Source organism: Saccopteryx bilineata, chromosome 6 (assembly GCF_036850765.1).
Source record: "Saccopteryx bilineata isolate mSacBil1 chromosome 6, mSacBil1_pri_phased_curated, whole genome shotgun sequence".
NCBI lineage: Eukaryota > Metazoa > Chordata > Mammalia > Chiroptera > Emballonuridae > Saccopteryx > Saccopteryx bilineata.
In genome coordinates, this window is record NC_089495.1 from 31,149,813 (window position 1) to 31,173,810 (window position 23,998).

General features: G+C 33.8%; 1 protein-coding gene across 1 annotated transcript in view; it reads right to left on the reverse strand.

Annotated features, from left to right (window-relative positions):
- Window positions 1–1,100: 1,100 nt before the first annotated feature.
- ADAM2 (ADAM metallopeptidase domain 2) overlaps window positions 1,101–23,998 on the reverse strand; it is an 86,737-nt gene continuing 63,839 nt past the window's right edge. The window contains exons 15-18 of the mRNA XM_066237506.1: window positions 9,424–9,498; window positions 9,063–9,198; window positions 2,746–2,905; window positions 1,101–1,164 (exon numbers count right to left, since the gene is read on the reverse strand). Of these exons, the coding sequence (XP_066093603.1) occupies window positions 1,101–1,164; window positions 2,746–2,905; window positions 9,063–9,198; window positions 9,424–9,498 (435 nt within the window). The remainder of the gene's footprint in view (window positions 1,165–2,745; window positions 2,906–9,062; window positions 9,199–9,423; window positions 9,499–23,998) is intronic.

Here is a 23,998-nt window from a genome sequence, read left to right on the forward strand (position 1 = left end):
GATTATGGGACTTCTTGACCTCCATAACCATGTGAGCCAATCCCTATAATAAACCTCCTTAGTCATATGTTATCTATCTATCTATCTATCTATCTATCTATCTATCTATTTATCTATCTATTTATCATCAGCTAACTATAATCATCTATTGGTTCTTTTTCTCTGGAGAATCCTAAGTAATATATATATATATATGCATTATTGTAGCTTTTCTTACATTGATAATTTGCATTATGATATATTCTTCTTTATCTCTATTAATGCTTACAATGTTAAACCCTATCAAGATTTCTTTTGATAGGTTATGGACCATAAGATAATAACATAATTACATAACTTTGCAATTTAAAATGTGACAGTGGCTTTTACTCATGTCATTGCATTTATTATATTATAACCATTTTTCATCTCATGCCTGCTGATTAACAGTTTCTACTAACAGAATAAGTATGAGATAACTTTAAAAATGTGCAATATAAAAACTCATAAACATGCCTTTTTATAAATAAGTTATTTGTGCAATTAAATAGATATCAATGTTATATAATATATAAATAATATAATAAACATAAATTATATATGAAAATTTCTAATTTTTGTCAAATTAAAACAATAATATATAGGTTTTGAATCCCAGGCAACCAGCAATCCATGTATTTTTTTCTTTTTCTTTTTCATTATTCCTGTCCATTGAGGATAATTATTCTGGAAGAATAAATAAGGGGAAACAGTCACATGTATGCCCAGTTAAAAATAATAATTAATTCAACAAATAACATAAGAATAACCTTATTATAATTCTATAATGTAATTTATTTTTAACCAACATTTGAATACATAAACACTAAAGAATTAAACATTAGTAAAAAAAAAATTTAAATGTTAACACTACAAAACAATTTAAATGATGGCTTGAATGTCATTTATAGTTTATTAATCTATTATGTAGCTTATAATATTAAAATATTCTCTAATTTAGTATTCATTATGTGCATCTATATGACTGCCACCTTTCAATATATATTTATATTATTTGTTTTTATCTAATACATTAAATTTTCTTTGTCTCTCCACCTCATCCTTAAAATATTTCATACTCACTATGATATTATGGATTCTTTGTTTTCCAGGTTACTCTTGGATTCACTCTCACTTTCAAATTCTCTGTATTTAAAAACAAACATAATTACTTAAAATTATATTTTCTTAATAGATTACTGTACAAAACTGCACTATGTGCCAGTATTAAAACAGTTTTGAATTTCAAACTGAGATCTGGGAGCAGCAAGTATTTGAGACTACCTTACCACTGAAATCAGCTCTCAGCTGCTAAATAAGACTAATGAAAGAAATAAGCACAGTAATGTAATTTTACCTGAAAATAAACTCATGTCATTTTCATATTTATACCATTATTGGTTAAATAACTTTAAACTTCTTTGCTATTTATCTTCTGCCTTGTTTTTTTCATTGTTTTTTTTCCAGTTACAGTTTACATTCAATATTATTTTATATTAGTTTTCGTCATACATAATAGTGGCTAGACAATCATACTTTACAAAATGTTCTCTCTGATAATTCCAGTATGCACCTGGCACCATACATAATTTCAATATTATTAACTATATTTCCTGGGCTGTGCTTTGAGTCCCCATGACTATTCTGTAACTACCAACTTGTATTTCTTAATCTCTTTGCTTTTAACATCTAGTCTTCCAACCCCCACCCCCTCTGCCAACCATCAGTCTGTTCTCTTTATCTATGGGTCTCTTTTAATTATGTTTATTGATTTCTTTTGTTCTTCAGATTCCACATATAAGTGAAATTGTATGGTTTTTGTCTTTCTCTTATTTTTTTATTGTTTAAATGTTTTATTGTTTTATTTTTATAAATAAATTTTATTAATGTTAATGGGGTGACATCAATAAATCAGGGTACGTATAATCAAAGAAAACATGTCCAGGTTATCTTGTCATTCAATTATGTTGCATACCCATCACCCGAAGTCAGATTGTCCTCTGTCACCCTCTATCTAGTTTTCTTTGTGCCCCTCCCCCTCCCCCTTCCCCTCGCCCTCCTTCCCTCCTTCCCTCCTGCACCCCCCCTCCCCCCCACCCCCAGTAACCACCACACTCTTGTCCATGTCTCTTCATCTCGTTTTTATGTCTCACCAATGTATGGAATCATGTAGTTTTTGGTTTTTTCTGATTTACTTATTTCACTCCATATAATGTTATCAAGATCCCACCATTTTGTTGTAAATGATCCGATGTCATCATTTCTTATGGCTGAGTAGTATTCCATAGTGTATATGTGCCAGTTTTTGTCTTTCTCTGACTGACTTATTTTGCTAACTGCTCTCCTGGATTTCCCTTCTATCTTTTAATCAAACAATCTGTGCAAAATTATTTGAAATATGTAACTATTAAAATAAAGTAGTAATAATTGATACATGTTTAATAAAGATCAATTAATAAAAATAAGCACATTAACTAGAAATAATTTTCACTTAATTTTACCCATAACAGAATCCAAGTTTTTATAAGATTGAAAATTCCTGACATTTAAAAAAAAATTGTTCATTTTCATTATATTAATCCTTAATATATTAAGGATAAATTTCCATATAAAAATAAAATTAATCTGAATTATATTAAGTAACATTATTGTAATATTTGTTAATAAGTTACTATGGATGCTAACACATTATAAAAATAATAAATCTTAAATATGAAATCAATTTACTCATCGCTTGTATACTCCTCCGTTTTCCATTTCTTTCTTTGGACAAAAACTTTTACCAGGATCGTGATCATTGCAGAAAGAACAATGCAAAAAGGAATGAGTAGAAAAAAAGGCCATCGCAAAGGTTTGGAAGGGTAATCAGTCTCAGTATAGAATTTTTCTAGGAAAAAAAAATCAATGATTTAAAAGTAATTATGAGGAATATAGTAAAGATATGTCTGTATTTTAATAAAACTAATTAGAATAAAAATTTTTAACTACTTAATTTTATAATTAACATTTTATGAAGTAGATAAGTTGACAGTGTAAGTGCCCAAAGAGACATTGCTAACCTTACAATAATAGCTCTATCCCCTGCTGTTGACTTCTATTCCATGCAGTCTCTTTTCAGAACTATCTGATAATATAGATGAAAAGAATGAAAGGGTGTGATCCTTGTAAAAGTTGAGTTTTGCCTGACCTGTGGTGGCGCAGTGGATAAAGCGTCGACCTGGAAATGCTGAGGTAGCCGGTTCAAAACCCTGGGATCACCTGGTCAAGGCACATATGGGAGTTGATGCTTCCTGCTCCTCCCCTCTTCTCTCTCTCTCTCTCTCTCTCTCTCTCTCTCTCTCCTCTCTAAAATAAATAAATAAAGTTTTAAAAAAAAGAAGCCTCAACTCTTAGTTGCAGCATCTTTTATTAAAAAAAAAATTAAAAGTTGAGTTTTACTTCAATCTCAATTTTTTTCTTTTTTATTTAGTGAAAGGAGGAGAGGCAAAGACAGACTCCAGCACACACCCTGACCGGGATCCACCTGGCAAACCCAGGGGGTCATGCTTTGCCTAACTGGGCATTATTCCATTGCTCAGCCACTGAGCTCTGGTTAGCGTCTGTGGCAGAAGCCATGGAGTCTTCTTCAGTGCCTGGGACCAACTCACTCCAATCAACCCACAGTTGCAGGAAGGGAAGAAAGAGAGAGAGAGAGAGAGGAGAAGCAGATGAACGCTTCTTCTGTGTGCCATGACTGGAAATCGAACTCGGACATCCACATGCTGGGCTGACCCTCTTACACTAAGCCAACTAGCTAGGGCCTCTCAATCTCAATTTTTAGTAAAAAATACGATACATTTAATAAAATGTTGGTAAAGTCAAAATAATTTTTTTTACTGCATTTAGACATATTATCATGTTTTATCTAAGAAATTTGCTTATCTAAGAACGTATTAAATTTTTCTTTTTCTTTTAAGAAGATTTATAGTTTAAGCTTATTCCTATAGATTTATGATCTATCTCATATGAATAATTAAGTAAGATGAGATTTTTTGAGGTTATTTAGGCTTATGCAAGTTTCCAGTTGTTATAATACAACATTTTGAACTGACTTTCCTACTTCATTAAATGATCTTTGTACTTTTCCTGAAAAATTGATTAACCTTATATTAATGGGTAAATTTTTAGGCTCACTATTTTATTCTATTGAAACTTGTATATCTATCTTTTACAAATGGCATACTGTCTTAATTAATGTAACTATATCCTAATTTATACTATTCTAAATTCAACATAAAACAATAAGGCAAATAGCTTTAGTTGTCTCTGTGTTTTATTCTTTTTCAGGGTTGTTTGGCTATTCTGCGCACTTTTTTGTTTATTTTAGAATTAAAATGTTACTATCTAAAATTTGCATGCTTTTATGATATTTTAAAATTACAGGTTTAATTTGGTAAGAATCAAAATTTTAGCAACAATACACCTTCCAATGGGTGAATATTTCTTCATTTATTTGTATGTTTAACATTTATCTCCTTTTTTTTTTTTTTTTTTTTTTTAGCTTCAATGTTAAGATCTTGAGCATCTTTTATTAAATTCATTCTGGATCATTTTTATTTTTATAGTATTGTAAAGGGTACTGATTTTAAGGTGATTTCCATTTACTGCAGCTAATATATAATTGTGCTACTGACCTTTGAACATTTTTCACTTGAACTTTCAAAATATATTTGTTACTTCTGGAAGTGTTTTTGTAGATCCGTTAGGACATTCTATGTAATTAACTATATCATCTGCAGTTTCATTTAATTATTTGCAATTTTATTCTCCCAATTTCTTGGCCTTTTGTTATTTATTGCACTGGTTAGAACTTATTATAAAATGTTGAAAACATATAGTAACAGCAGACTTTATTCTCTTCTCAGTATTTTGGGAAAACAATGTATTTCATTATTAAATATTTTGACTGTTTTTTGTTGATATTTTTATCAGCTTGATAAAGTTTACTTATGCAGCTTTTTAAACATTTATAAATAGGTAGTGACTTTCTGTCAGATTTTCTTTTTTGTATCAAATTGAAAAACCATATACTGTTAAAAATTTTGATTTAGTGAATTGTACTGATTGTTTTTAAAATGATGAAAGAGTCTTGTATTTCTAAGATAAACCCCACATAGTCTAGTTTATTATTCTTTTAAATAATTAGATATAGATAGCTATATACCATGATCTAAAATTCTCTTGAATATATGAGAATCTATGTTCATGAAAAAAAAATTTCTGTAATTTTTTAAAACATTTTTGTCTGGATTTGGCACCAGGGTTATGTTTTCCTCATACATTGAGGTGATAGAAGTTATTTCATCACTGATTTTTTTTAATGGTATTTCTTCCTTGAAAAAATTTAGTGGAACTAATCTGTATTTTTACCACCTAGACCTGTATATTTTGTTTGTTTATTTTTGTTGGTGATTTTTAAAAAACAGAAACTCACAGACCTATGTAGTTTTGGCTTCTGTTTTCTTGATAATACCCTTTAATTTATAATTCCATTTCCATTAGAAATAAGCCCTTTTATATCTGAGTAGCTTCATTCTCATAATTGATTTGGTCTTAAAGAGTATATAGGCTACTGAGATCACTTTCAGGCTGGCCTGATATAATTTCTTTAAAAATGTGTAAATTGCTTTTTTTTAAATTTATTATTTTTTTATTAATTTTACTAGGATGTGTAAATTTCTTTTTTTTTTTTTTTTTTTTCATTTTTCTGAAGCTGGAAACAGGGAGAGACAGTCAGACAGACTCCCGCATGCGCCCGACCGGGATCCACCCGGCACGCCCACCAGGGGCGGTGCTCTGCCCACCAGGGGGCGATGCTCTGCCCATCCTGGGCGTCGCCATATTGCGACCAGAGCCACTCTAGCGCCTGAGGCAGAGGCCACAGAGCCATCCCCAGCGCCCGGGCCATCTTTGCTCCAATGGAGCCTTGGCTGCGGGAGGGGAAGAGAGAGACAGAGAGGAGAGCGCGGCGGAGGGGTGGAGAAGCAAACGGGCGCTTCTCCTATGTGCCCTGGCCGGGAATCGAACCCGGGTCCTCCGCACGCTAGGCCGACGCTCTACCGCTGAGCCAACCGGCCAGGGCCAGGATGTGTAAATTTCTTATATCTCAAATATACACTCAGGGAACAGTTGAGATCTTGCTTCCAGGCATATGTTGTCAGTTTGGCTGAAATAAACACTTATAAAAGAACTATTTAAAAAATTCAACATATGTCCTATTTAATAAAGGCCATACTCACAGATCTCTTTGAAATAAGCCATTTTCTATATTGGGCTGGTGAGACTGTCATAAAATAACATATTTAAGATTCTTAGTAACTTTCTTTGAGAGGTTTTTTGTTTTATTTATTTTTTGTGTTTGTTTGTTTGTTTGTTTTATTGAGTGGTGGGAAAGCAGAGAGAAAGATTCTCACATGCGCCCCTCCAAACTCCCTACCAGATGGTGCTCTGCCCATCTGAGATCATTGCTCTGTTGCTCAGCAACCAAACTATTTTAGTACCTGAGATGAGACCATGGAGCCATACCCAGGGCCCAGGGCCAACTTGCTTGAATCATTCAAGCCATGGCTGCGGGAAGGGAAGAAATAGAGAACAAGAAGAGGTGGAGGGGTGGAGAAGCAGATGGTCTCTTCTCCTGTGTGCCTTGACTAGGAATTGAACCTGGGGCTTCCATAAGCCTAGCTGATGCTCTAATTTTGAGACAACTGGCAACAGCCTGTTTGAGAGTTTTTATAAGACATTCCAATACAATATATACAAGGGCTTTTGTTTAGATGAAGATATCTTAAGAAGCATTATTTTAAGTTTTTCTGAGGTTTTCATACAGGAGTTTACAGTCACATGCTAGACTTATTCTTTATCTGAGATCAATTTCTTTCTCTGTTTTTTTTTCTTTAAGTGAGAGGAGGAGAGAGAGAGACAGACTCCTGTATGCACCCCAGCCACGATCCACCCAGCAACCCCTGTCCTGGACCAATTCACAATCAACCATGCTATCCTCAGCACCCAGGGCTGATGCTCAAACCAATCGAGCCACTGGCTGCAAGAAGGGAAGGGGGAGAGAAGGTAAGGAGGGAGGGGAAGAGATAGTTGCTTCCCTGTGTCCTGACAGGATTAACTGGGGACATCTGCACTTAAGGCCAATGCTCTATTCACTGAGCTAACCAGCCAGGGCCTGAGATCAATTTCAAATCTGGCAATTAGACATTGCTTTCAGAATATTTTTTCTAGAACAAACCAGGAATAATAATTTTAGTTTCAAACCAAAAATAAAGTTAGCTCTTTTATATTTGCTCTACATTTTACTTGAAAATTGACCTATTCTTTTATTATTACTGTCTTTTTATATCTAATTATAGGTAATTAAAGTCACTTACTTGGAACACTTTACATCTTACCTAAAAATCTTGCCAACCAGAACCATGAATTCTACTTTTCACATTATCACAGGCATAAATGATGGCAAATAACTCACCAATTCACAATAAAACTCATTTTGCCAACTTCTAACATGCTTTTGAATTACTCACCAACTGTCTTCTCAAGACAATTTTATCATATACTAATAATCTTCAACAGTTTCCTAGAGGTCTTTCAGCTACTACCATCCAATTCTAAAACTAATGTCATATGTTTTAGATACTTGTTATATAAATATACCTTCTAGTATCAAATTGTTTTCATTTATACATATCAGAGAGAGCTGTGTAAGAAACTATTCACAAATTTAGTAACTTAAGAAAATCATTTAAATTTAATCATTTTCTGGGTCATGAATTTAGGGAAAGTTTAAATGTTTAGTTGTATTTTTTGTTTCTTCCTCATTGTAGTCAATTTTTATACAAATCAAATGAATTTCAACAGAGTTAGTATTCCAATCATGTGAGTATCAAGAATTAGTAGTCTAAATAAGCCAGGCAGAATCTGCTGAAAGACTATGGAAGTCCTAGATTCTTACTTCTGTACATTTCATTGATTAATCATATTATTAAGGTCAACCTGTATTCTTTGAAAAGAGTGGTCTCCTCTGCTCATTGGGAAAAGCAGATGTGTACATGAACAGAAGCAATTAATTTCAGTCAATTTGAACAGAAGATACTGCAAGTTAATTGTTACTATGAAAATAAAAAATGTTTAAATATTTTATAATGTTATAATTTAGTAATCTATTACCTTATAGCCTTAAACAATGGAATGAGTGTGGAAATGTTAAGAACTGCCTCTAGCTCAAAATCTGAAAAAATCTGTTTTAATTATATGCAAATTTAGGTTTTCAAATAAAGGAAGTCTCTTTATACATCATTGGATATGCTGGCTAAAGTCTATCTCTGTGTTGAACAACAATAACAAAAAATTGTAGTAAATTTATTTCCCAAGCTTCTTGACTTTCTGCCTTCTAGTTAGATTTAGCCAAGGGGAGTCAAAAGAGTAAACAATCCATGGCATTTATCTTCCAATCTTTGCCTACATATCTAATAATGGCTGTGAATACTCCATATGTCTGCCTCATGCTGGCCAGTACCTCTCGTGGTCTAGATACTGATATGTAGCCTTGACCATAGTTAAAAAGTCATGCCAGATGACCAGATAGCTCAAATTTTGGTTCTAGAAATACTACCTTTTTCTGTTCCACCAGCCCCAAGAAGTGATAGCAGATTCTTGTTGTTGTTAATCTCTGGTTTGCTTCACCATTCTCTGATTGGTTTTTTTTTATCTCTGCCATTATTTCTTACCTCATGCCTTATCTTAAATTTCTTCTGTATAAAGGACTAAAGTGATTTCAATTTTCCAGCCTGGGCTCATACTGACATAGATTATCCAAAATATATGTTAAATAAGTTCTATCACATTACTCTCTATAAGTAAAACATAAATTACATAGCTGTATATGAATTACCATTTGATATCTGAACATAATCTAAAACTGGGAGCCAAAATAATGTTTTTTAATTTTATAAATTAAAATGTCATTTTAGTTATGTGTTCAATTTGTTATTAATACTTACCAGGAATGCGGGCTGTTCTATCAGGTGGAAAATTGCCACTGTCGATACTTCCGCCCGGCCATGAATCTAGTGCATTTTCACAATTTGGAGGTAAAAAGCCAAAGTTACAGTGACAATTTTTTTTATTATTGCATATCTGGAAACAGGAGGAATGTTACCTTATAAGTAGCTCAAAGTATTTGTGTTCAAGTAGAATTTAAAAATATACTTAAGTCAGATGCTCCAATTTTCTTTTGTGGTTTATGAGTATATGAAAGTATCAATACGTTTGTGTGTTTGCATGTATGTGTATAGCTGTATGTTTGCTTACCTAAGACTACTTTCCATGATTTCTATTCTTGCATTATAATATAGTACTTACACCGTGAGAGTGACATTTTTGTGGAGGACAGTCAAAATCCAAATAATTATCTACACACTCCTTATCCTTGCACACCTAAAAAAAGAAATAAACCAAAGCAAGTTAAATAGAATGTCATCTGTATTTAACATCTCATTAAGAGGTATTGATTTAACAGTAAATATTAATATACTAACAATAAATGATTAATTTATAACATTACTATGATTTTAAAACTAGATGAGACTGATTTTCTGAGAGTATACAAAATATATATAATAAAAGTCCTTTTCTCTTTAGCTGGGATGGAAGGTACAGACATGAAATAAATAAAAACAAAGATTAACACTTGATAATTAGTATAATGAAAAATAATTATACAAGAAAAAATTCAGGGAATTTGTCTATACAAATGAAAACACAGTAAGATCTTCTATTGAGCCCTAATGTTCAACAGAACTTAAGTATTAAGCAAAAAAACAAAACAAAATTCATAGACACTAAAAAACAGTATGAGGATTACAAGAGGGAAAAGGGGGTAGAGAGATGTAGTAGAGGGCACAAGGGGACAAGTGATGATGAAAGGAGAGTTGACTTAGGATGATAAACACACAACATACACGTGATATATTATAGAATTGCATTACTGAAGCCTACGTAACTTTATTCACAAATGTCACCCTAATAAGTTCAATAAAAAATTAAAAGTAAATTTGAAAAGAGTGGAAATTTAAAAATAATACCGCTTAAGCATAGAAATGAAAGATAGATCCTTATAAAAAAAGAAATATTTAAAATGAACCTACAATAAAAATTGTATAGGACGTTTAAAAAATATTAAGGTTAACGCAGCTGTTATGCAGAAAACAGCCATTAAATTATTAATTAATTAAATATTCAATTTCTACAATGTGGTTGGCCCTAAGAACACAAAAAATTCATATTGCTCATATTGCAGTAAAGATATAGAAACACACACAAAGAAACTAAGTGTGATTTCACAGAACTTGTTATGGCAGGATGATGTAGGACCTTCCCATCTTAATCAAAAAGTTGGCCTATAACTTATAGGTAATTGATTTTATTTAGAAATTTAATTGAAAGATTGAAAGCTGATAAAAAGCAAGGTTTGGAAAAGAGAAAATAAATGCAAAAACAAAAGAAAATAAATGTAGAGAAATGAATTACAATATCATTACAGTAGTACAAGAAAATGATAACTATAGAGTGAAATTTAGTAGTAGTGGTTTAGATCAGTGGTCCCCAACCTTTTTTGAGCCACAGACCGGTTTAATGTCAGAAAATATTTTCATGGACCAGCCTCTTTCATGGACCAGTGGGACGGATAAATGTATCACGTGGCAAAGACAAGCATCAAGAATGCATCTTAAACGAATGTAACAGAGGAAATCTGGTCATTTTTTAAGAGTAAAACATCATTCAGACTTAAATATAAATAAAATGGAAATAATGTAAGTTATTTATTCTTTCTCTGTGGACCAGTACCAAATGGCCCACAGACCAGTACTGTCTGTGACCCGGGGGTTGGGGACCACTGGTTTAGATAGAAACCAGTGGTTGTATTTGATATATAGTTAAAAAGTTTAAGCCACCTAACTTTAGTAGTAGATGCTACATGAAGAATGAAAAGAGATGGGTCAATGACAACAAGGTTTTTGGCTTGTCTCACTCTCTTGGATATGATACTATTAACTGCTGTAGGGAAAGTTAAGGATAAAGCTTAAAATTTTTAAACATTATTTTTTAAGACATCTTTTGACTTATAATATTAAATAATACTATGTTTAAAAATTTTTTAAAAATTGCCCTGGCCGGTTGAGCGTCGGCCTGGCGTGCGGGGGACCCGGGTTCGATTCCCGGCCAGGGCACACAGAAGCGCCCATTTGCTTCTCCACCCCCCCTCCTTCCTTTCTGTCTCTCTCTTCCCCTCCCGCAGCCAAGACTCCATTGGAGCAAAGATGGCCCGGGCACTGCGGATAGCTCCTTGGCCTCTGCCCCAGGTGCTAGAGTGGCTCTGGTCGTGGCAGAGTGACGCCCCGGAGGGGCAGAGCATCGCCCCCTGGTGGGCAGAGCGTCGCCCCTGGTGGGCGTGCCGGTGGATCCTGGTCGGGCGCATGCGGGAGTCTGTCTCTCCCCGTTTCCAGCTTCAGAAAAATATAAATAAATAAATAAATAAATAAATAAATAAATAAATAAATAAAAATTTATTGTACTCATAAAAAGCCTTAGAGTAACTGATATGAAACCAAATAACATGTCATTGGAAATATCACTTTTTGTAAAAAAAAGTTTTCCAAATGTCATTGGCAATATATTTTTGGAATTTTTTTCCTGAAATATATATAATGTAATAGATTAATTTTTACAGTCAGAGAGTGAATCTGCTTACAAAGGTTTTGCTAAACAATACTGAGCATGGGAAAATACATTATTGATAACGCCTGATAATTATGACAGCACATACCTCTGTTTAAGACTTAGAAAGAAATATACTAATGACAAATATGGTCAAGTTATTTTTGATGTTGTGATAATAGTGTAAAAGTTCTAGCTCTGAATACAGACTAGTGCTGCTACAGTTAATAATACTTCTGTTCTGCTATAATGAACCCTTAATACCTAACTGGAACTTGCACAGAGAATAAAATATACAAAGAAGATAAACTTATTTCTCAGAATTGTTAAATAAATTACACTGGGGAAAATTTTTTTTTATTTTCTGTTGCATGAGTTTTTAGAACTGTTTCTATATATTTCTGCATCGCTGATTCCTAATATGAAATTCATATTTTGATACATGCTCTAGTTTTTATGCAATTTTAATTTCTTTTTGTTACAGTTAATGGCATAAATTGGTTTTTAAATTGGAGTTAAAGGGCAATGACTGTTGGATTGAACATAACCAAAAGACAATTAATGTTTGAAAACATCACTTTTACATAATTGTAGTTGTTTTTAAATGTAAAAAATTATTATCTGATAAAAACTCCCTCTTATTTTGTTGTAAGATTGAATCATGGCTTCTTTGAGTACGTGTAAATGTAAGAATAGTCCTGACACCTTCCTTCTGTTATATATGTGGCTGTTATACACTTCAATGTCAAAGGCGCAATATTTCATCATTTGTGACCCGTGCATATATTGCCTGTTTTCAAGTTCCCCTTAGCAATCAAGACAAGAATTAGGCTCCTCATATTTTGTGTCATCATTGTGAGGAAATGCTTTGTGACTGGACAAAAGGAAAACACAAAGGAATGCCTTTTGGTATTCCCATGGTTTGGCGTGAACCTAAGGACCACAGCAGTGACTGTTATTTCTGTCTGATCCATACAAAAGGCATTGGCAAGAAAAAACGGTTTATGATCGCATATCTTAATATTCCTTCAGCAATATGACCTGTTCCACACTCTGAGACTCTCCCGGTTCCAGTTTTCAATGGTTTTATTTTTTCTAAGGACAAAAAAGTGAACATGGTGATCAAGTGTATTTTGACAAGATGCATGAGGAAATGGTTGTAGAATCTGAAGGGTCTTCTTCTGATGCCAAGCAGTCATTAACCCCTCAGCAGTTTAGCCAACCCGAATTGAATGACTTAGTAAGAATGACATAAAAATTGTCCTCGACTTTCTGAAATATGAGAAGCATAACTAGATCATTTGTGTGGACCTTAAAATGGTAAATTTCCTGTTAGGACAACCGAGAGGTTTCACGAAGTATCCTTGCTTTCTGTGTTTGTGGGACAGCTGAGCTCGAGAGAAACACTGGACACAGAAGGAGTGGCCGAAACGTGAAGCTCTGGAAGTAAGGATGCAAAATATTGTGAATGAACCTGTAGTTAACCAAGACAGGATCATTTTTCCCCCATTTCACATCAAACTTGGCTTAATGAAGCAGTTTGTTCAGGCTTTGAATAGAGAAAGTGAATGCTTTTAACATATTAATTCTGCTTTCCTTGCCTTGTCTTTTGAGAAGATAAAAGCAGGTGTATTCAATGGACTTCAAATTTGAATCCTCATACATGACGAAGAATTTGCCAGGAAGATGACTAAGGGGGAGAAAGCAGTGTGGCAATCTTTTGTGGCAGTTTCAGAGAATTTCCTTGGCAACAAAAAAGCAGAAAACTATAAACTTCTGGTTCAAAGGATGCTATTAGCTTTCTGCAACATTGGATATAACATGAGTGTTAAGATTCACTTCCTGAACAGTCACCTTGATAAGTTTCCCGAAAATCTTGGAGCTGTTAGTGATGAGCAGACTACTGCTGGAGCATCAAACGTGATTGTCTTCAACAAGTACATAAACGCAAGAGCTACAAATGCAAATTTTGCCTGAATAGAATTTAAATAAGTTATGCACAAATTTTGTGATTAAAATAAGTGTTTTAATATGTTCTATTTTGAAATTGTAGACAAAATCTGATGCAATCATAACTTTTAGTGTATTAGCATATTTACTGCATTATATAAATTATTATATATATTTTCACAAAGATGATGTCCAAGAAGACATTCTACTTCATTATTTTAAATTAAATGTTGAAAATTTTACAATAAGATGAAAATCTAAAATCTTGAATTGCAAAAAAAACCTGTAGTTTACAGAGAAAAACTAATGTCAAATTTGAGATCAGCACATTCGAATTAAGAACAAGTGTTTTTGTGGATGCAACAAAAATTCTGTTCCATAGTGTTACTTGAGCCAGACTAGAAAGAAGTTGAGAAGGGATTATTGATATTATTAGTACTGTTTCTGTTCAATAAAATTATTTTTATAATTTAATATTCTTACTTCTCTTGCACTAAGCAGGAATGCTAGGGAGAAACACCATCTAAAGCAGGGGTCTCAAACTCGCGGCCCGCGGGCCGCATGCGGCCCGCCGAACAATTTTGTGCGGCCCGCAGACTAATCAAAGTTCAAAATATTTTGGATAAAATTAAGTAAGCCCGTGGATTAGTCTGCGGGCCGCACAAAATTGTTTGGCGGGCCGCATGCGGCCCACAGGCCGCGAGTTTGAGACCCCTGTAAGAATCTAACTACAAAACAAAGGTTATTTTTCTACCACATAAAAATAATAAAAAGAAAATAATGGTTCTTCACCAAACTCTCTAAAGTAGATTTTTAAAATTTGTTATAAGAAAGATAATGCATTTTCTTATTCTTATCTTTTACAAAAAATAGGTTTCTTTAGAAACCCCCTTGTTTGGAGAACCTAAACATGGGAATAAAACAAAGAAAAAAAGTGTATGCAAAACATATGGTTGTTACTAGAAGTAAGTGTAAATTATTTTTAGGATCAGAAAATGTGAAGCAATTTTGATTTCTCAAAAGAATTAAAGACTGAAGCCAGCATTATTCCAGTGACCACCAGTGACCAAACACATAGGATTTAACTGATCATGTGCACCCTATACCAGTGATGCTTATAGGCAGGTTTTACCTAATCCTGAAAAAAATATTCTAGACTACTGCTGAATAAAAAAATACCAATATTTGGAGTGCCAAAAATAATAAGTCATGGCTCAGTTTGTTTCTCAAAATCCAAAATTGTTTTCTTTTCTTGCTGCCCAGAACTTGTTGGTTGTTCATCATCAAAATATAATAAAGGTTCATTTTCTTGTATCTTCCAATAAAGAGCTGTTTGTCCAAAAAAAAAAATATTCTAGAAAGTGAGATTAGCAAAATATTGCACTAGGAAGCCCTAAATCCTGTTCTTTCTTGGAGTTATTTAATAAAAAAAAAAAAGGAAGGAAAGAAGAGAGGGAAGGAGAGAGGAAAAATAAGAAGAAGCAAGGAGGGAGGGAGAGAAGGGAGGAAGGAGGTAAAAGGAAGGAAGAAAGGAAGGAAGGAAGGGAAGGAAGGGGATCCAATAGGAGCTCTGGAAGCATTATAAAGTCTAAGGCAACGAAGCAAATACCAATCAAAAGAAAGTCACGATGGTAGAAAAGTTTGTGGCTCTTTGCTCACACTTGCCCCATTCCTGCCTGACATAGCACAGTTTTGATCTGAAGATGGTAGCAGCTGAGTTCTCAATTCCTTACCTTAAACTGAAGGGAACAGAGGAAACCATATTTTCAATATTGCAACCTGTCTGAGAAGCTACTTGGGTACTTGTCACAACTTACCTAACTTAAATCTCAGATGGAGAGAAGCAATGGTTGCTGCTCAAAGAAGCTACAAGGAAACTAAGACTCTGCAGAACTTGAGGCAAGATATTATAGGTGGAGACAAACAACAGGCCATTGAAAACTGTCCTCAAAAAATGCTTGCATCAGACTACTGAATAAAGAAGACATTTAAACACATCCATGAAGGTGAGAAATCAAAAAAGTCATACAGAGGCCCTGGAAAGATGCATATCACAAAAAATATTAGAAGACCACAAGCTTTCTCCTCAGGCTAATTCCCAGGCTCAGAGCTACCCACCAAATTAGTAAACGACCTCCCCTGCACAGAGTCAGTCTGAAAACAACGAGAAAAGTGACTGTTTAAAAAAAAATCACAAGGTATAAAAAGAAAACATGTCTCATTTAAAGGAAGAAAATGAAGTGATGGATATTATTTTTAAATGACTATACTAAATATGCTGAAGAAGATAAATGAAAACATGGATAAAGAATGACAGGAAATCAGAAAAATTACATAAACAATGAGAGTATCAACAAAGAGATAGCAATTATAAACAGCAATCAAAACAAATTGCAGTGCTGAAAAACACAGTACAGGCATACCTCATTTTATTATGCTCCACTTTATTGCACTTTACAGAATTTGTGTTTTCTTCTCAAATGGAAGTTTCGCAGAAACTGTGTCAAGCAAGTCTGTTGGCACCATATTTTCAATAACATTTGCTCAGTTTATGTCCCTGTGTCATAGTTTGGTAATTTTCACAATATGTTATATTTTTTCATTATTATATTTGTTATCAATGATCAATTGTTATCTCTGATCAATGACCTCTGATGTTATGGGAATTGTTTTGGGGTGCCATAAACCATGTTCATATAAAATGATAAGAAAGCAATACAGCCTTTTTGCAAGTATGGAAAAAGTTTTAGTGGTCTGGCTAAAAGGTCAAACAAGCCACAACAGTCCCTTAAGCCAAAACGTAATCTAAAGCGAGAACCTAACTTTCTTTAATTCTATGCAGGTTGAGAGATGAGGAAGCTGCAGAAAAAAAATGTTTGAACCAGAAGACGAAGATTAAGGAGATAAGCAATCTTGATAACATCAAAGTACATAATGAACTGAGTGCTGATGTAGAAGCTGCAGCAAGTTATCTAGAATGTCTAGCTCAAATATTAATGAAGGTGGCTAAACTAAGCAACAGACTTACAGTCTAAAGGAAGCAGACTTAAATTGGAAGAAGATGTCATCTAGGACTTTAATAGCTAGGGAGGAGAAATCAAAGCCTTACTTCAAAGTTTCAGAAACAGGTTGACTCTCTTGATAGGTGCTCACGCAGTTGCTGACTAAGTTGAAGTCAATGATCATTTAACATTGCAAAAAAACCCAATACTGATAAGAATTATACTAAACCTTCATTGTATCAATGTGACGACAAAGTTTGGATGACAGCACATCTGTTTGCAACATGGTTTACTAAATATTTTAAGCCAGCTCTTCAGACATACTGCTAGAAAAAAAAGATTTTTTTTTTCCAAAATATTACAGCTCATTGACAGTATACTTGGATACCTGAGCTCTGGTGAAGATGTACAATGAGTTTAATGCTCTTTTTTTTTATGCTTACTAATACAACATCCATTCTACAGCTCATAGCTCAAGGGGTAATTTTGACTTTAAAAATTTATTATTTAAATCATACATTTCGTAAAGCTATTGCTGTTAAAGTAGGTAGTGATTTCTCTGATAGATCTAGGCAAAGTAAACTGAAAACATTCTGAAAAGGATCCACCATTATGGATACCATTAAAAACACTTATGATTCATGGAAAGAGGTCAAAATATCAACATTAACAGTAGTTTGAAAGAAGTTGATTCCAACCCTCATGAATGACTGAGGGGAGCAAGACTTCAGTGGAGGAAGCAACTGAAGATGTGGTGGAAATAGCGAGAAAACTAGAATTAGAGGTGAATCCTGAAATGTGACTGATTTGCTGCAATCTCATGATAAAATTTTACTTGATGAGGAGTTGTTTCTTATGCATGAGCAAAGAAAGTGGTTTGTTGAAATGAAATCCACCCTTGGTCAAGATGCTGAAGATTGTTTAAATGACAACAAAGGATTTAGAATATTACATAAATTAAGCTGGTCTGAGAGGATTGACTGTGATTTTGAAAAAAGGTCTATTAGGAAAATGTTATTGAATAACATCACGTGAGGTAGAGAAATTGTTCATGAAAAGAAGTCAATTGGTGAAACAGTCTTCATTGTCTTATTTGAAGAAATTGTCATTAGCCACCCCAATATTCAAAAAACAATCATCTTAAACAGTCAGCAGCCATCAATGTCAAAACAAGACTTTTTACTATTATAAAGATTATGACTTACTAAAGACTCAAGAGATGGTTATCATTTTATAGAATAAAGTATTTTTTAAGTTATGTTCTTTGTTTTTTATTATTTTGCAACATAATAATCAGTTACATTTCTATACATTAATGGTGCACATTTTGAAAAGGAAATTAAGTAAACAGTTCCTTTTACAATAGCATAAAAAAAGTAGCCTGACTAGGCAGTGGCACAGTGGATAGAGCGTCAGATTGAGATGCCGAGGACCCAGGTTCGAGACCCTGAGGTCGCCAGCTTGAGCACAGGCTCATCTGGTTTGAGCAAAGCTCACCAGCTTGGACCCAAGGTCACTGGCTTGAGCAAGGAGTTACTTGATCTGCTGAAGGCCCATGGTCAAGGCACATATGAGAAAGCAATCAATGAACAACTAAGGTGTTGCAATGAAAAACTGATGATTGATGCTTCTCATCTCTCCATTTCTGTCTGTCTATCCCTATCTATCCCTCTCTCTGACTCTCTCTCTGTCTCTGTAAAAAAATGAAAATAAAAAAAGTAAAATACTTAAGCATAACCTTAATCAAGGGGTTAAAACATTTGTATGCAAAAAATATAAAACAATGCTGAAACATTTAATAGACACAAATAGAAAGATATCCTTTCTTCATGCATTTAAGACTTAATATTGTTTTCAATACTACTCAAAGAAACCTGTGATTCAGCACACTCCTATAATATCCCAATGCTTTTCCAGATATAGAAAAACTTATTTTAAAACTCATTATAGAATCTTAATGGAATACAAATTGCTAAAACAATCTTAAAAAACAAAAACATTTGGACACCCACTTACTGATTTCAAACTTACTAAAATAGCTACTATATTGAAAACAGTGTGATACTGAGAAAAAGACAGACATACAAACCAGTGGAGAAAAATAATTAATCCAGAAATAAAGTATTTCAGATAGGGTCAAATGATTCTCAATAGGTTGCTACAGAAGTTCATATTAATATCCACATGAAAAAGAATAAAATTGGACTTTTAACATATGCCAGATATAAAAATTAACTCAAAATGGATCCTACACTTAAACATAAGATCTAAAACTGTAAAATTCTTAGAAGCAAACCTGATAATTTACATTAAATTTGGCAAGAAACTCTTGGATATGACACAAAAAGCATAAGCAAAAGAGAAAAAAATTGATAAACTGAACTTTATCTAAATTTAAAAATTTTGTACATCAAATGACTCAATCATCCCATGCAATGAGAGAAAATATTTGGAAATCATGTGTCTAATTAAGGAGAGCTTCAAGATTATATAAAGAACTAAAACTCAATACCAAAAAGCATCTCAAATTTTTAAACAATGGGCACAGTTATGAATGGACATTTTTCAAAGAAGATATGCAACTATCCAAAAAGCTATGGAGACATGCTCAACATCACTAATCATTAGAGAAATAAAAATAAAAAAATTATATTGAAATGCCACTCCAACTATTAGAATAGCTATTAGAAAAATATTTTAAAAATACACTAACGGTGGTGAGGATGTAGGGAAATTGTAATTCTTGTGCACTAATGGTGGGAATATTTAGTAGTACAAAACTCTATACGAGTTCCTCAAGAATCAAACAGAATTACCATATGATCCAGCAATTTTACTTCTATTTATCTAACCAAAATATTTGAAACAGGGACCTGGACATAAATTTGTACATCAGGAATAAAAGCAACATTTTCTACAACAGCCAAAAGGTAGAAATAAACTAAATGTCCATTAGCAAATAAATGAATAAACAACATATGGTATAAATATTGAATGGAATACTAATGAGCTTTAAAAAGAAGTGAAATTTTGATACATGATTAATTTGAAAAGATTATACTGGGTGAAATAAGCCAGACTTAAAAGGACAAATACTGTATGATTCCACTTGTATGAAGTACCTAGAATCTTGAAATTTATAGAGACAGAAAGTAAAACAATTATTACCAAGGCCTTTGGGAAGAGGGTGTCACTGGGGAGTTCTAGTTTAATGGGTACAGAGTTTCTGTTTGGGATGATGAAAATTTTCTGTAGATGAACAGTGATGATGGTTGCACAAAAATGTGAATATACGTATGTCCCTAAACTGTATACTCAAAAATGGCTAAAGTGGTAAATTTTATTGTTTGCATATTTTAAAACAAAAATAGTATTTTATAGCCCTGGTTGGTTAGCTCAGTGGTAAAGCATCGGCCCGATGTGTGGAAGACTTGGTTTGCTTCCTGGCCAGGGCACACAGGAGAAGCACCCATCTACTTCTCCACCTCTCCCCCTCTCCTTTCTCTCTATTTCTCTCTTCCCCTCGAGCAGCCAAGGCTCCATTGGAGCCAAGTTGGCCTGGGCATTGAGAATGGCTTCATGGTCTCCACCTCAGGTGCTAGAATGGCTCCTGTTGCAACAGATCAATGCCCCAGATGGGCAGAGCATCATCCCCTAGTGGGCATGTCGGGTGGATCCTAGTCGGGCACAAGCAGGAGGGGTCTGTCTCTCTGCCTTCGCACTTCTCACTTCAGAAAAATACAAAATATATATAGTATTTTATATTCAGTGTTTGATAGACTAGGATAAGAAGTGTCATCATTAATCTCATGTTGTGAGAACAATACAATTGATCCTTGAACATATCAGGGGTTAGAGGCGCTGACCCACTTGCACTTTAAAATTAAAGCACAACTGTCCTTTAATTACCAATATTTTAAAGTTTAGTTTTCATTAAAAAGTCATCATTTCCCCCTCTTTCCATATATGTATTTTAATATATTGAGATGACATGATTCTCTAAACGCTACAGATTTCAAGTGTAAAACTCAATATAACAATATTTACACATTGCATTGTGCACCTTGTCCACAAACACTCTCTTTTCACCTTCATTTGCCCCCTCTTTGCCCTCCTCTCTTACCTCTAGCTCCCTTTACCTCTAGCTATTGCCACCCCATAAACTTTTGGCTTCCCCAAAACTTAACTACAGTTGGCCCTTGGCATCCAAAACCTCTATGGATACCAATATTCACAAATGCTCAATTTCCTTATATAAATTGGCATAGAACAATTAATACCTTCAGCCCTCCATGTCTATGTTTTCCCAATTATGGATCAAAAATCCATGTTTTCAATCCACCATGGAAAACCGATGGATATGGAGAACTGACTATTTATTGAAAAAAATTTTGTGTATAAGTGTAAATTCAAAGTAGTTTTGTTTGAAGACCAACTGTATATATATTTTTATCCCCATGAGATAAGATCATCTTAAAAAATTATGTATTAAATTTTGTAGTATATGAGGAAAACACAATTTGAACAAATACACTTGTTTTCCATGGTTGAAATCGTGGGATAATAGTAAGAATATTTGTTTAATACAATAAAGGGAGTAAATGTAAATAAAACACAAGATAATCCAAATAAATCAGACAACTTTAAAAAACATTTTAAAATACATTAATTATAATAGAAAACAATTAAATATAAAAAATAAAAGAGAATCAGCCCTGGCCATGTGGTTCAATGGATAGAGAACATCATCCCTATATGCTGAGGCTGTGGATTCAATCCCCAGTTAGGGCATGTATGAGAAGCAATAAATGAGTACAAAATTAGATGGAACAACTAAGTGGAACGAGTTGATACTTCTTCAGTGTTTTATTTTTTATGAGCATATAAATGGTTTATATGTATTTTAGCAACTTACAACCAGTTTATCTGATCCATTTTGGAAGAAGAGTCAGATAAATATTACCTTGTCCACATTGTAGAGATCTTTTCATACTATAAAAGTTTACAATTTTTACTCAAGGAAAAATTGAAACACTAATTTGTTGGAGTGTTCATAATTATCATTTTGTTTTCAATGGTGATGTCATGTTCCACTTGTGTTTTCTTGTGGTCAACCATAGAGGGCCTGCTACAAAGTGAGAATGACAGCGTTTGTGTGGGATATCTTGTTTCCATCATATTCATCTATAACTCCTTCAGTTGTTCCTTCAGAATCATAACTGATATCTCTTACTCTAATCTTCTTGAAATATTTTTATGAGAATTTGAATTTATTTCTTTTGATAAGACATTTTTACATCAGGCCCTGGCCAGTTGGCTCAGTGGTAGAGCATCGGCCTGGCGTACAGGAGTCCCGGGTTCGATTCCCGGCCAGGGCACACAAGAGAAGCGCCCATCTACTTCTCCATCCCTCCCTCTCTCCTTCCTCTCTGTCTCTCTCTTCTTCTCCCGCAGCCAAGGCTCCATAGGAGCAAAGTTGGCCCGGGCGCTGAGGATGGCTCCATGACCTCTGCCTCAGGTGCTAGAATGGCTCTGGTTGCAACAGAGCAATGCCCCAGATAGGCAGAGCATCACCCCCTGGTGGGCATGCCGGGTGGCATGCCAGGTGGATCCCAGTTGGGCACATATGGGAGTCTGTCTGACTGCCTCCCCATTTCCAACTTCAGAAAAATACAAAAAAAACCCCACACAAAAAAAACCCAAAAAACATTTTTACATCAGTTTTTATGCTTATAATTTCTACTTGAACTTTAAGATCAAGACTTTAAATAACAAATTTTGACAAATGCCTGTTAGAGTCCTTTCAGGATTAACTGTGCACATAGGTGGTAATGTTTACAATTATTTTTTAAACGTGGTCGGTAAGGTTTCAGAATTGAAACAAGTATTCGAAGCCTCTTGCTGTATCTTTGGTGATAAAAATAATTTTGAAATTTCTTGTAACAATGTGTTTATTCTAATACAGACAAACATTTATATATGAGAATATGAAAAATAACACTCTAATTTGCAGAATACATAAAGTTTTTAGAGCGCCAACATGCAGCTAATTTGATTACCTTTTGATAAATGTGATATACATGCAGCCAATGTTTTGTTACTACCACTTGAATAACACCTTCCAAGAGCTCTACTCATCCTCTCTACCTCTCTACCTGGAACAGAAACTTCAACATTATCATCAATTTTTTTTATTAATGATTAATAGTAGTGGTGAGGGTATGGAGAAAAGGAGACTCTCCTGCACTGCTGGGAGAAATGCAGACTTGTGCAACCACAGTGGGAAACAGTATGGCGTTTTTTTTCCTCAAAAATGGAAATGAAAGACACTGCATGGGCATGAGGGGCACAGTGCAGGGGTGGGAAGTAAAGGCAGTGGTGGGATTCAGCTGCTTTACATCTACTTAATTTTTTGTTGAGTTCGGCCAACCGGTTGGTAAAATGGCACTTGTAATCAGGGTTTTCTCTAAGATGAGGTTTTTCAAAGATGAACATAATATGTTCAGAGAAGAGAAGTCACCTGTTTCTAATATATCGAACATGATGATTATTAGTCTAATCAGCCAACCTCTAAAGGAATGATATCTTACTCCTACAGTGAAAAGACGGTTAAGAATAAATCACACAGCTGATGATGCTTGGATAGAAGCAAAGAAAATTGCAAGTGAGGATGCCAATCCAGAAGCAATATGGCAATACCTTAAGTAACAGTTTTATTGTTTTTTGTCAGTTATAATTTAATATTTTTTCATTAATATTTTAAAACTTTTTTATAGCATAACCTAGTTTTTTGTACCTCTTCCATTGTTCTTAAGTATTAAATGCATGAAATAATAAGTTACCTTTTGGTATATATTTTTTTATACTTAAAATTGTCACTAGGGCAGAGAACCAACTGTTAAATTAATTGAATCCCCCCACTGGGTAAGGATGTTATATTGTACGAAACACTTGAAACCATGTTCACACAATAGATTAAAAATAAAATAAATATCTTCATGATTTTAAAAAAGAAAATACAAAGAGCATATACACCTCAGATATGTGCCTTCAATTAATTTTGGCTTTACTCTATGCATTCTCTATTATTTTCAGCATAAAAATGAACATATATTATTTAAGAGTATATTAAAGTAAGCATATCATAAGATAACTCAAGACATTACAAGTACTCTGTGTTATATAATTTAACAAAATATACTGAATGAACAATATGATACACAAATCAGTGAACATACATAATTTTAAAAAATACAATATTTATGGTG